This window comes from Melospiza melodia, chromosome 6 (genome assembly GCF_035770615.1).
Source record: "Melospiza melodia melodia isolate bMelMel2 chromosome 6, bMelMel2.pri, whole genome shotgun sequence".
NCBI classification, from domain to species: domain Eukaryota; kingdom Metazoa; phylum Chordata; class Aves; order Passeriformes; family Passerellidae; genus Melospiza; species Melospiza melodia.
In genome coordinates, this window is record NC_086199.1 from 18,102,145 (window position 1) to 18,117,049 (window position 14,905).

The 14,905-nt window shown below is 39.8% G+C and overlaps 1 protein-coding gene across 3 annotated transcripts in view; it reads left to right on the plus strand.

Annotated features, from left to right (window-relative positions):
• Positions 1-14,905, plus strand: part of KCNK10 (potassium two pore domain channel subfamily K member 10) — a 54,507-nt gene that overhangs the window by 15,068 nt on the left and 24,534 nt on the right. For 2 of the 3 annotated variants that reach the window (XM_063160153.1, XM_063160154.1), the window contains 2 exons: positions 8,861-9,201; positions 14,590-14,707. In XM_063160153.1, the coding sequence (XP_063016223.1) occupies positions 8,861-9,201; positions 14,590-14,707 (459 nt within the window). Of the gene's footprint in view, positions 1-8,860; positions 9,202-13,255; positions 13,688-14,589; positions 14,708-14,905 lie in introns of those variants that run through there. The other variant, XM_063160155.1, reaches the window with a different exon arrangement.

Sequence of the window (14,905 nt, forward strand, 5' to 3'; positions counted from 1 at the left end):
CCATATCGTGGGGCTGCAGTCCTTTAGGACAGACCTCCTCCAGCATGGTCTCTCCACAGGTAGCAGCACTTCAGGAAATATCAACCTGCCCTGGACTGGGATCCTCCACATACTGCAGTGTGAATATCTGCTCTGGTGTGATCCTCTCCATGAGCTCCAGGGAAATACCAAATCCATCATGATCTCTTCCAAATCTCACAGGCTGCAGGAAAAGATCTCCTACAGCTCCTGGAGTGCCTCTTTCTCTTTTGCTGACCTTGGTGTTTTTAGGATTCTTTTTCACACTTTTTTCCTCATGCTCCAAAGTCTGCACAATATTTTCCTTTTCTAAAGTACACTTTCACAGAAGTGCTACCAGCTTCCCTGATGGGCTCTGCTATTTTTTGTTGTGGGTCTGTGGGAATCAGTAGGAACTGTCTGTATCCAGAAAGGGGCAGCCCCAGGCCTTCCACAGAGACCACCACTGTAGCCACCCTGCTCCCATCACCTTGTCACCTAAGCCAGGTATTTTTTTCTGTCAGGCACTTGCTGCACAGGTAAATAGGAGCAGTATGTTCTGGTAGTAGGACAGTGGAAATTGGAGAAGATACCCTCAAGATTTGTTCTTTGGAAAAAAATGGTTTCAGATAGGAGTAATATTGTCCCTCAGTGGAAGGTAAAATTCATTCTCATTACTTACTGCATAGCTAAGTTCTTGTCTGACACTAAAGAAGCTCTTTGGGAAGAGACAAGAGGCTTAGGTTCTCCTTAGTTCTGATGATTTACAGTGCCACCAGCACCACCACTATGTGAAGATTCTCATCATTGGAAAGCTCTTTCTAAAGAGATAGCTTAGCTCAGACATACTGATTTCTTAATTTCTACCATGTTCCAATTTAGGCTGCTTAGTTTGTTTTTTTTTTTTTTTTTTTTTGCCTAAACTATAGTTTTCTAATGAAAAAGAATAAAAAACATTATAAAACAGTGCCTTTTTGTTTTCTCATAACAACTGTGTTCCAGATTAATTAAATAGCTGGGGTATTGCAAGAGCTATTAATTTGTAGGTTTCATTTATAACTGATACAGCAGCATTACGTAGATTTTTTTGTAAGCTTACCGAGAATCATTATTTTGAGCACTAGATGGGAATATATGACAAATGGTACAGAAATTACAGAACGCTTTTGGTATGACATACTTCCCAAAGCTGCTGCCAGGGATGACAAAACAATGGCCAAATACAATTCCCTCTGATACATAGTGCTGACATTTCTCTCCCCACCATCAGAGACAAATCAGTATTTTTTTTACTATTATGAACTTTTACTCTATTTCACTAACATTACCCTATAATAGGAAGAAAACGGTGCCTTTATTCCTTATGCAGACTTGCAACCTGACTTACTCCCCCTTTTTCACCACCCCACTCAGGGAAAGGGGCAACTGGGAGGAATCAATGGTACTTTTCTTCTAACAGCACATCCAATCTATTTTGTTTAATGTGCATTGCCCTTTCTGCCTCTACCTGTCTCTCATACTCCATGTAATGCCTTGCTGCTGATGACTGCATTTGCAGCAGACAGCTGAGATGTTGCTGAAGTCAGCAGCACTAATGCTGCATTAGAGAATCCTCTTCAGGGAAAACAGTGTTAGATTTAACCCAGGGGGCTGTTGCTGCAGTGAAAAGCTCTATGCTCTGAGCCACTCTGTGTTTTCCTAACAAACAATATGTGAAGTTTTGCTTTCATGAACAGTAAATGCAATAGTAATGCTCCTTACTTGAGTGGCAGTTCTCAGCAAAAGGCTGTAGAAGCAGTAGGGTGAAATTCCCCTTGTGTGGCAAGCTTGCCATGACTTCCACTGCTCAATTTGTGTGCCTTGGGGATAGGCAGAAGGACCAGGGCCAAGCTGGTGTAAAACCTGTCAGCACTGATAACAGTTTTCTTGATCCACGACAGTATGAATCCCATGGTCCCCAGACAGCAATTCTTTTTATTCTTATTCCTCAATCCAGAAAAACTGCCACAGGGATACCAGTGTTCTGTCCCATATGTGTAATCGTAGCCTGCAGGCAGGATTCTTCTCCCATTTCTTGATCACAGCTGTAATGTCACCTGTTAATTAGCCCACATCATGCAAAGATGCTGCACAAACACAAAGGCAAACATGATCATTTTCTACTGGGATTTTGTTCTAAAAGCCAGACTTTCTAAACCAGCATCAGATTTTTGAATGCCCAGTTATAAAAATTCAACATTCACTGTGCTGGTTAAATGGATGCTCCCTACAAAACCTGTTAGAAAACACAACAGAAGATGAATGGGGGATGAGGGGGAGTGGAATAACCAGCAAATCAGGTAGTGGAAATTATTTACCATATCCTCAAAATGCAAAATTTTGATGGTTTAATAATTTTTTGGTAACACATGGATAGAAACTTCAGTGTTTCAATACTTTCACCTGCTTCCTGTTAGACCATCCAATTCCCTTCATTCACTGATCTGCATGCATTTTCTGTAAGTGACATATTCTTGAGAAGTTCCTATAGGTGATAGCTTAATACACTGATTGCCTCCACTATTTCTCCAACATACTTCTTATACTTGCTATGATGTCCAAGCACAGCCCTGCTATCCTCACTCCAGCAGCCCTTATCTGAAAGAACCTGGGGAGTCTGTGGGAAAGATTTGAGATTGGAAGCAAATGCTAGATGCCCACATCCCCCAGGAATTTCTGTTTGGAGATGAGCAAGAGCCTCGGAGTGAAAGATTAATATTTTATCCACTGGTGGGCTGCTCATTTCCCTGCCTTCTATATTGTTCAGTCAGGAAGTCTTTTAATCTTAAATTCAGTGTGTGGCTATTTCAGAAGAGGAGCTGGGGGAGGAAAAAACCCTGTCCAGTTTAATTGAAATAAATGACTTTAAAATAATTATGGTCAGTGAGGTCCCTTCATCCCCCAGTCCTTTATGGTCCCTTCTAAAGAAGGTGGATCCACCTACTCTTAGTGGTCAGTTCAGGGAAGCTGTAGTGGAGCTTGTTAACACCTCACAGACATTTCTGAGCTTTGGTGCATGAGTGCTCTGTCCTCCAACTTCATAACTTGTCAAAAAAAATCGTATTTCTATATTAGTTCAGGAAGGAATGCTGGCTTATTAAGTAGTGCTACAGGAAGGATGTAGAAGTGCCAATGACCCAATGTAGGATCTTGTAAAAGCTGTAGGGAAGATTATTTGCTCCTGAATTTTCTCAGTGAAACTGGACTACATGATGAGATTATTTTATAATTCTAACTAAATTTCTAGTTTAATATAAACACAGAAAAGCTTCATGGGAAATTTTGGATGTTTGGCTATGAGCACGTCTGAAGAATGCATAATTTTCTTTCTTTGAAGAAACCTCCAGTTGTATTATGAGGATTTTGGGAAAAAAATGTTGGTACGTACCCTTAGACATGCATCAAAAAACCTTTTTACTTGAGCTATTTTGTTTCCTTCCTTTGATGGCACCACTAAAATAGGAGATGAAATGTTGAGTTTCATTTTTGATCAACTAATATTTCAAGCTTAAAGCCTGGGCCTGAGTTTATGAATGTGTAAATGCATATGCCCTCTATGTAATTCTGTGTTGAATCCTATGAAAGCAGCATTTTTATTAGATGTGTCATTAGTGTCTCATTAAAATGCACATACATTGCTGTGTGCCTGTGTAACACAGGAATGTAGAAGAAAATGAGGTACTAAATAAGACACTGTTATACCTGACTTACATTTTTTCACAATAGAAATTGTGACACCAATAACACAGAGAAGGGTGTATTTATTTAAAAAAAAAAATTATTTGGTTTAAACTATTTAAGAAGCTCTCCTGCAAAACCAGTTTTCTTTGTATCTTCTATCTTCTTAGCATATTGAGTAAGATAGTTGCCAGGACAGAGGTCACTGTGGCAATGCCACTTTTGATATTTTCACAGTCAAAAGTCAGTGAAGACTGAGGCAAAAAAGTTGTTGAGCACCCCAGCTTTCTCTTCATCTGCTGTTACCAGTTTGCCAATGTTGTTTATCAGGGGGCTTGTTTGACTTTCCTTTTCTGGTTAACATACCAGTAGAAGCCCTTCTTGTTATTATTGGTGTCCCTTGTGAGGTTAGGTTTCAGCTTTGCCATAGCCTTCCTTACCCCATCCCTTCATCTTTTACCAGGTTATGTGTCCTTGTCTCCACTGTCTGTGCATTCATCTCTTTACCTTTAGTTCGACCAGCAGTTCCCTACTCTGTCTCAGCTACACCAGTCTCTTGCCTTCCTTGTCCAATGTCTTGCTCCTGGGGATTGCCAGGCTGCCTTCCTAGAGGAATTATTGCTTTCAGATATTTCCCTGGTGGCTTCTTTTAGGACTGCCTGGCTCATCTCCCTCAGACTGCCGGTATGGTCCAGGATGGCTGGCACAGTTCAGAGTCACTGCGAAGAGCCCTGCCTAGCACCCTGTCCCTCCATCTGTCTATTTTTATATCCTCTCATGTTTGCCAGGGACAAGCCTCACATTGCACCTCTACCCCCTCACATCTAGTTCAAAGCCTTGCCAGTGAACCCCACTATTTCCTGAGCAAATACTCTCTTCCACCACTGAGAAGGGTGAATCCTGTCTGATGCCAGCATTCCTGGGGCTGTGTAGAGCCATTCCATTGCCAAAACCCCCAAAATTCTGATGATGACACCAGCCGTGGAGCCCCAGACTCAGTTTGCCCATTTCTTCCCAGGTTGCCGCCTTCAACTGTAACTAGAGAGCAGACCATAACCCCCACCCCAGATTGCCTCACCAAACGTCTGAAGGCCCTGAAGTCCTGTTTGATCACCCTTGGACCATGTAGGGGTCCATTTCCTCGCCCCTTCGGTGGCAGAGCGGGACGGGCAGCAGTGTGAGGGCCGTGCCAGGCTGGAGGTGCCCCAGTGATGGCTGAGCCCCAGGCCCCAGGGCCGGTGCGCCCTGCCGTGGGCTAGGCCTGGTCAGCACCCTGGGCCCTTCCCAGGAGGGAATTGCCTGCAACTTTAACCAGTAAAGATGTACTCATCTTGATGAGGAGTGAGAGTTTTGCTTCCTCAATTGCCATCAATTTTAGCAGAAATTTGAGGCATTTAAGCTCCTGACACGTGAGACCTAGCAATGATGTACGCCAATAGAAGAACAGGTAATGTGATGATCTCAGATGTGAACAACTGCATAGATCCTAACATTGCAATTTCACTTGTAACGTTAATATCTTCAGTTGTTTAATTTTGAAGGTTATTTAAAAAAATCAAGAATACACCTTTCTTTGCTCCTTGGCATCCTTTTACTGGGATAAGGCCTATTTTGAAATACTGGAGTGCTCCTTTGAGGGTTCTTGTACCTATGAGATTAGCTATCAGCTAATATAGTGCATGCATATGAATGGATATCTGTCATGGCTTTCACTGGGGCTGATTAAGTCTTCTTTGATATGATTTAACAAACATATGGATGAGGCTCTGTTTGGGGAAAAGCCTGTTCTGATAGCAGCTTGTTTTGAAAAAACATGAACAAATGAAGTAGGGATTGTTCTGCATTTATTGTAAACATGTCCTCTTCTCTTTTGCTCTATGATTGTCCTAAACTGTGGTGTAAACCATCTTTACAAATGCAAGAGTTTATGTAGCCCTTTATTTTTTTAAGCTTTAAGGTATAAACCTCTGCACATTGTTGAATTGCCAGTGTAGTTCATCCTTTCACTTTAGTAAAACTACCTGTTAAACTTCTGGAATTTTATGTAGCCCTTATTTCAGAAATGGACTCTCCCAGGGAGCTTGTAGAAAAGTAAGAACTACTTTATTTTTTGCAGTTGATGACACCATGATTTAAAGGTAAATGGCAGCACTTTTGTGAGAGTTCAGGTTCACAGAGACAGTGAAAATAGAAATTAGGATTTATGACTTCTTACCATGTGCTGAACTAACTAACTTAGTTTGCAAAGAGTAGGATATGATTTAACAAACATATGTGAACTAACTAACTTAGTTTGTGCTGAACTAACCCCACTGTCTTGTAAAGAGTGGGATAGCTCCTAGATGGAGTATCTACAGTGTTCTTCCAATATCTAACTCCTGCTTAAAATCTCAGCAGTATTGACTGCAGCTGTGCTTTGTGCATTGGCTTTGTAAGACCATTTCTGTTACACATCAGTTGCTTAACTAGCTGCTTTAGCACAGTCTTCCTGTGAATTCATTTACATAACATAAAATACTTTAGGATCAACAGTTCTACATTCACTCAGGATAGCTATTACTAATAGAAGAAAATGAAAAACTGAAACAGTTCTCTTCTTTTTAGAGATAAGCAGGCTGAGCACAGTAATCCACTAAGCTCTTTAAGTGACAAAATATTTATAAGAACGTTTTGTGTTCTCTACTGTGAACTTCCCATCTTGGTCTTAAATTAGTACAACACATTCTCCTTAGAAGACAGAATCAAACAGGCCATGATTTTACTGTAAGGCTGTTACTAACACGTTGCCAGAAACATTATTTGAATAAGAAAAAATATTTTTACTAGCAGACAGAAAAAGGAAACTCACTAACACTGTTTTAATGGTACCAGCTCTTTGCTTCTGGCTTCTTGACTTGTGTTATATCAAAGGCAGGCACTGCTTGCCACTAAGAGGCTCACCCAGTTCTACACTGGATCATGCCAGTTGTGGTAAGGTGGATATCTGTTTAAAAAAATCATAGCATTGTCACATGAACTCTGCTCTCTTCTTGCCATGTGAGCCTTGGATCCTGATGCTGAGTAATCTGAAGCATGAAAAATCAGTCCTCAGCCTTGCAGATTTTGTGTTGGTTTACAATATACACGGTAGTTATGGGCTCTAACTAATTAAATGGTATGAATTTTATGGAATCTATGGAAGCTATGCTACACTGAGTTACATCAGCTGAGCCACTTCTGTGAGTACTCAAATTTAGTTCACTAAGGAGATGCTGTGACTCAGGTTTAGGATACTTGTCTATGGAGAAAGGGTAGTTCTAACTGCTTCATGCAACCTCAATATTTTATTTTTCTTCTGCATACTTTTCTGGTGTTTCCTGTTGAAATTCACTGTATTTATTACAATAATACTTTCAGGAGACTTAGAGAATAAATATACTGAAATTCTACAAAAAATGTGACTTTTTTCTAATACTGTCGCTCTTCTTCCTATTGTCACATAAAGTTCTTAATAGTCACATGAAATACATCTGGAGGTAAGAGAAAATATCCTTTTAAGTTTGATATTACTCCATCCTAGTTAATAAGTGTTGGGTACCATAAAGACCTTTTGATGGTCAAACTGAACAGCTATGCCACAGGGTGTTGCAAAACAAACAAAAAAGGAATCAACCACAAAGGCTTTTGCCCTGATCCTGGATCCTTTCTAATCTATTTGGTGTCTGGAACCTCTAAATCATATATGAAATGAAATATTAACTGTAAGTATAAAGCAACTATAGATTTCTGTAGTTTATTGATTATCAAGTGAGCTGGAAACTTACTCCATGCAATGCTTCAGAGTTGTATTGCTTGCAGGAAAATACGACTCTAGTAAATGCCCAAGTCCTGAAATTATTCAGGATCATAAAATGGTTTCTGTTGGGAAAGAGTTGTGGCCCACCTCAGAATCAAGGTATAATCACGTTGTATGTTTAAATTTTAGAGAATGCAGTTACAATGCCACTCTGATGGGATGTTGTAAATCTCTCTGCTTTAATTTCTAAGTGAAACAGCACAGACACATTGTGAATAAGTTCAGAGAATGAACCTAAAGTAGCTGTATTTTAACTGTAATCTGATTTAGGTCTGATATGTAAAAAATTAATCTAGTTTCAAAGAAATAACAGGCCAGTGGCAGCTGCACCATGGCAAGATTACACAGGAATTTGGTTTAAAATGAATCTAGCATCTTCAAATCCTACATGTGGTACCCTTATATCGGTGGATGCTGAGGAACCTGGCCTCATCTTGCTATTGGTAACACTAGCAACACAGGGTGGGGAAGTGTGATGATGGAACACCTGAAGTATTTGGAAGTGACTGAGCTTTGATTTACCTGCCTTGGTAGCTTGACACAGTGGTTGGGCTGTTAAGTCCAGCTGGAAGTCGGGACTGGTTAGCTCTGACATATTGTAGACATCACCTGGGCTTTGCAGTGTCTCAGTCCCGAGGTGAGAGGTCCACGTTGTGCTTGGTGTGTAACTTTGACCTCAGACATCTCACATACTCTGACACATGATTTATACTAAACTTTGTGAAGCTTCCAGGCTTTAAGGACATTTTCATGAGTGATACTTTTGTGAATCCAGATAAATCGTATGGGCCACTTTATGTTAGAGCCAGATAGCACTGTGGTTTGCAAAGCATTTTCCATTTCTGTCAGTTCCAGGTCAGGTGATGATCAGTGTTCATTAGCAGTTCAATTTCTTAGTGCTATGAATACTGTTAGAATTATGATTTAAGTTTATAAATCATTGCCAGGGTCCTTCACCAAACACCACCATGTGTAATTTATATGCTAGCTGGTCAGAATTTCCATGTTCATTTTGCATAAATGGTTTTCTGTATATTTCTGAACTTTTTGCACATGTAACTGGCCTGTCCAGTTCTAGAGGTAATGGGTAAAGTTCTAGAGGTAATGGGCAAAACAAACCCTTGAGGTGTCCATTGAGTAGAAATAGACAAAGAAGATATGGAACTTTCCAGATGAGAAGAATCATATCTATGTGAAGAACACGATTTATGTAAAAGTCTAGAAAATATTATTTAAGATTTTTTAAATGTGAATCAAGGTCATACCTTAAGAGCTTTGATTTTGAATAAGGTTTTTTGCTCTTTGTTTCAGCGGCTGTTCCCCCACCTGTTCCCCCAGCAGTGAGGGCTCGTGAGCCTGACACCAAAACTATCAGGCATTACCCACCTTCAAAAATCGCCGTTTCCACCCAAACCTCTGTTGTTGCTGCCATGGAAGACACTTCTCAAAGCCGGCACGCAGTCATGGATTGGAGAGCAGTGGTGGCCATCTTTATTGTGGTGGTAGTTTACCTGGTGGTGGGAGGACTCGTCTTCCGTGCCCTGGAGCAGCCCTTTGAGAACAGGCAGAAGACCAGCATCGCGTCAGAGAAGGCTGTGTTTCTTCGGGAGCACCTTTGTGTCTCCGAGCCAGAGCTGGAGAAACTCATTCAGGTAGGCCATGTGAAGAAGATGGTACTTCTTGGAAGTTAGGAGAAACAGCTCAGTGGTTTATTGACCAGCTGAGTTGGTGGGGAGCAAAATTGTTCACAGAGACCTTGGAATGGGCAGTGTGAAGCAGGCTCTTTCCCAGTCATTTTAAGGTCTGAGAAGCAGAAACTATGTGTCCAAAATGTTGTAAATATATATAACCATAGATTCATAGAATAAGCTTGGGTTGGAAGGAACCCATCAGGATCATGGAGTCAAAGTCCTGACCCTATGCAGGAGACTTGAGAGCATTATCCAAATGCTTCTTGGACTCTGTCAGGCTTGGGGCTGTGACCACTGCTCTGGATATCTTGATCCAGTGCCCAACCCTCTCTGTGTTAAAAGTTTTCTCCTGATATCTCTCCTGACTCAGATTCAGGTCATTTCCTTGAGTCCTGTCACTGCTCATGAGAATGAAGAAATTGGTACTTGTATTCACTAGAATTATGAAAGGTGTGTGCAAAGAAAAGCAGAACCTAATATCTGGAAAAAAATTTGAGAGAGGTGATAGATTTGCAAGACTTATGCCCTCATCTCTACAAATTTTCAAGTAGTCTTAAGTTCTTAATTCTTTCTTCAAAATTAAACACAGCAACCAGGAGGGCACACAGAACATGACAGGTGGGATTTTTGAAATAAATATTCAGTCAAGAATTCTGAACATACAGGTTTACTGTTGTAATTTTTAAATAAATTAAGGAGGATGAAGTATACAAATCAAAAAATAACTGTCATTTAAAAGCTTTGGAATTTTTACTCTGATGTAGTATGAAAAGTTTTAGAATCAATTTTGAAGGAAACAATTATCGAATATGCAAGGATAAGTGGAAAATATATTAACATGCAAGAAAGGTCTGTCAGGGATAGATTTATCTATCTTTAATTGATTAAAACTCTAGACAAGGAAAGTAAAATGGATCTTACAAGACTTCAGTAGAGTTTCTTTTGGAATTCCACGTAGAAGCCTATCAGTTAGCCTGGATTTATGTAGTCCTGGAGAAAACAAAGATTAGATAAGAAATGCAACATACCTAAGGAATATATTCAAACTTCAGCCTCAGTATAGGTATATAGGTAGATCACTTCCAGGTTGACTGGTTCTTAAAGTCCTTTGTGGGATAGGTAGAAATATTGAAGGAATGGACTTTGAAAGTTGTTACTTTTGATTAAACCAGAAAAAAACTGCTGGCTTTGGTCCTTAGAAAATGCTGTTGTGGAAAAGTGAATATATGTCAATTTATAATGAGGGTACGTAATCACTGTATAAGGGGTGGTGAGAATAAGTAGAGAGGTAAAAAGTTATTAAAGAATTAGTTATTAAAAGCAGTTTGCTAATGAGAAGCATCCTAATAATCCTAATTGAGAAATATCAGAGCATGAAAGGCAATTGAAGCAACTCTTTGTATGCTTGATAGAAATCTGCTTGGAAAAAGAATTGCAGAGGGAGATAATAATTATTGGATTAGAATGATTTGTGAAGAGGAATTAATAGAGCTAGGCAAAAAAAGGACAAGAATTTTCTCTTCCTACCAAATTCCTATCCTTGATAACAAGTAGAGTAGATACATCTTTGACCGTCTCATCACTTGAGAGGGATATTACCCTTATCCTTGAAAAATATTTTTCTTCTTTCTACTTGGGATCTTACTGGAAAAATTACAGAAACATGAACAAATGAAGCAGATAAAAACCTTTCTTCATGGAGAAACCAGAAACAGTCTGTTTTGCTCTTCTCTCTCCTCACCAGCTGCACTGGCTTCCAGCTATCTTGTTGCTTATGTAAGTGGAATTGATGAAGTGTACTTCAGACTGAGATGCAAGTTGGTTTCACTCTCTTTGGGAATACAGGACTCAATTGTCCCAGTATCACCACAAAGGCTGAGCTTCTGCTCTGGGATTTGCCTTCAGTCCCATGCAGATTGTGTCACCACACCATGTCTTTTTCTTCCAGAAGGACTTTACTGTATTGATACCAAAGGGGCTGAGAGTAAAACACACATCTATGCAAGGATGGAGAGAAAACCAGAAAACTGTGATCAAAAATACATGTTTTTAAAAACAAATAATATCAAGTAGTTTTATTTACTTCAGTAGTTTTGTCATTCTCTTCACTCCTACCTGTCTGTTTGCTTTAGCATTACTTGAACATCCAGAAAGACAATTTCTGCCCTTTGAGGTATTTCAAATTATTGCCTTCCCTGAAATGGGTGGCATTTCAAAAGAAAAAGTACAATAGGTTGGTAGTCATTCAGTAAAGAAGATTGGACGTTCAATTTATAAACTACTGAAAAAATACTGTGTACTTGTGTACTGTGCTTGTAGCTCCTCTGCAGAAGGAAAAAGAGATGGGGAAAGGAGCAAGTGTGAAACAGCTTTGGGTACTCTGATGACCTCTCACTGTCAACAATATTTCAACTATAGAAGTAGCTGAAGCTACTAGTTTAAAATATCTTAAATATGTGAGGTTTGTTAGCAAAGTGTTTAGCACTCTGGAAATTAGCTTTTTTCCTACTCTGAGATAACCTGAGGATGCCTCTCTTCGGGTCATTGCTGGAAAACCAATCTGAAGTTTCAGATGGGAAACTTGTAAAATTTCGTGGTCTGTGTGAACTGGGAGAGTCTTGCCAGTAATAGTATCATTGTTTAAATTTTGTGTCAGTTTCCATCTAGCACGATAGTTCTGTGTAGGAGGACTTGTGGTGGTAGTAGTAAGGCATCCTTTTCTCATGCATGAGCTGAAATTGGTTGTTTAAATTCTGTTAACTGCAGGCTGCCGGCTGCTTTGTTTTGCTGCTCTCTTTTTGTCCTCCATCGCTGTATGCAAAATACAATGTATTAAAAGACAGCATTGGGATAGTTGGATATTTATAAATGAATGATGTCAGTGAAGATTTAAAGAAAAAATGAATTTTTTCTGGATGAGAAGGGAGTGTGAGAATCTCAAAGCTATCTAAGGCAACAGCATACTCCTTCACTTCAGGGGTTCGTGCTTGGCCCTGAAAGACTTGCTAAACTGTGTAAACTCAAGTGTAATTTAAGTGTAATTAACTTGCTGACATTCACATACTCATGGGGAGGGCGGACAGCATTCTTTGGCAGAAGTAACCAGGGTAGCTGACAGTGTGTCATGGCCTATTTAAACGGACAACCTGTCTGTTGTGCTGATTTATGCTGTTCTGCATAAACCAACAAATGATCTCTGCTTTCACACCACCTGCAATATGTCAGCAAATGGTACAGAAGCCCTTTCAAAGGGTTTGGTCTGAAACACATCCATTCCCTATATCCCTGATTCTTGAGGTATGGACATGTGCTGAGGAGCCCTGGCTTTCTGCCCACATGAAATGAAACTGGTCCAGCCTGGAGCTTGCTTGTGCTATAGTTTCACAATCAACTTAGCCTGGCATGTAGTAGCTCTACTTCTAAAAAAGGCTGTGCCATACTGATGTCTTTAGATGTAGCTGTCTCTGTTCTTGCCCATACACCTCTTCTCTCACTCCTTTCCCCTTTGTGAGGCAATGTGATGAATAACTAAAGGCTGGGAAGCAGATTAGCTAAAACTTGCCCAGGCTAAAAAAACAGTAGAGGAACATTTATGACCATGAAGTGAGTTGGAAATACAGGCAAAAAATGAGTGAGAAAAATGGAAGTGGAAGTAAGAATCTGGTAAATAAAGCATTGGTGGAAAGAGATTAATGAGGAGGAAAGTTTATCCTGAAGGCTAGGGAGAGAAGGTGTTAAATGGATGTTTAAAAGTCAGTGCTAAATCCATAAGAGAATGTGAGGTTTTAGAGAAGATTAAGAGATATCTTGTAGACATGACCAGGTAAGTAGTGGGGCAATGGCAAAATAGAATAGCTAAACTTGCTTTGCACATGGACAGTATAGGAAAAGGTGAAACAGAAAACCACCCTGACAATTCATAAATCATATGGAAAGAGAACTAATTAAAGAAATGCAATAAGAAAAGTCAAATCTGTGTTGATAGGGGGAAACTCCATTTTGAACATGCCAAAGAAACAGAGGATGCAAGAAGTAGCACTTCGCTTCACTTGTTGAGCCCAGCAGTAAGTTCACTGAAACTACCGAGGCTAAAGATTGGTGGCAATATTTAGGAGGAGGAGCAAATAACAGAAAGAGAAGTAGAAGGTCTGGCAGTAGGGTGAGCAGCTGATAACAGCAACATGAAGTGAGGCTGGACCAGAATGGGAGAAAAGCAAAGAGTTGGAAATTTTAGGAGGAAGAAAAAAAAGAATCTTGGTTCCTCTGCAGTGGTTTTATGGAAATTAGACTTGGGAACATTTGAAAGGGAGAAAGGGAGACATTGCTGCTGCTGTTCAAGAGTGAGGTCTGAATTTCTCTGTGATGAAGAAGACCTTGTATGAGATCTAAAAGCAACTTGAAAATACCTGCTGAAGGGCATCTCAAAAGTCATCTTAGAGCAATTCAGGTGAGTATACTGGATGCTGATGAGATATTTATTTCTGTACTTCGTAGGCTGATGTGTTCAGCTCTGTCTTCCTTTGGACTGTGAGGCTGCAATGAACAGTGAATGTGTATGTCCCCATGATACAATATGGTGCATTTTTAGAAATTCCCAACAAACATTCAGGAGGCTGATATGTCTGCCTGGTTTGATTCAGTATTATGTGGGACACAGGACAGTGACCAGGAAGCAGTGTAGCTACCTCAGCTTCTATCCAGAATATACTTCATTCAAGCACTGTCTGGGAGCCTGTGTATCATGTTGTATTTGTGGACATGAGATCATGTGTAGTGTGGCAACTGGGAAGCTTGAGCTGATCACGAAGTTTATTTATGATGTTTCCATAGATATCTTATTTGTTAATTTCAAACAGGGTATATATAGGCCATATTTATTTCTTTTGTTAGCATAAAATATAAATTACTTAATCAATTACTGATTGCCTTGGAATTTAAATTCTTGGCTGACTAGCTTCAGTTGATTTCACAAACACTATTTGTATTTACCACCTTTCTAGCTGCTTCTAACATAACTGTTCCCAATGAGGAATTTTTCCTTTGGCAGTAGTGGCTACAAGAACAATATTTATGGAAGAATTTATGGTGTTGGTCCTTTACTTCCCAATTGCTTTGTATCTTTTGTCATTTGTTTATGCATTTTATCTTTCTTCTACCTTAATGGGTATTCAGTTCAGTCGTGTGTTCAACTTATGTGTACAGAAGAGGCTACTATACTATGAGCAAATATTAAAAACTTAAATTGAGGCTGTTTCCATGGTCCTAGAAGTTTCCCTTTGGAGCCTATACCGACTGGCATAGGATACAGTAAGGCATGCATGATGCTGATTCTTTCTGTTTTCTTTGCAGCATGCTGTTGAGGCTGAGGACTCAGGAGTCAATCCCGTTGGAAATTTCTCTAACAAGAGCAGTCACTGGGACCTTGGAGGTGCCTTTTTCTTTGCTGGAACAGTCATCACTACTATAGGTATGTTTATTGTTTATTTTTTAAAAAGACACAGTCACACTGAGACATAGATAATGAAATAAATTTGAGGAAGGTAGGTAACAAGGAAATAAAGTAGCTGAAGTGTATTTCTCTGTTAGCAGAAGACATGACTCCAGCATGTGTCAAGGGCACTGAGTCTTTTAGTAGGTGTCAGAAACTGTCTACATAATTAGGGTA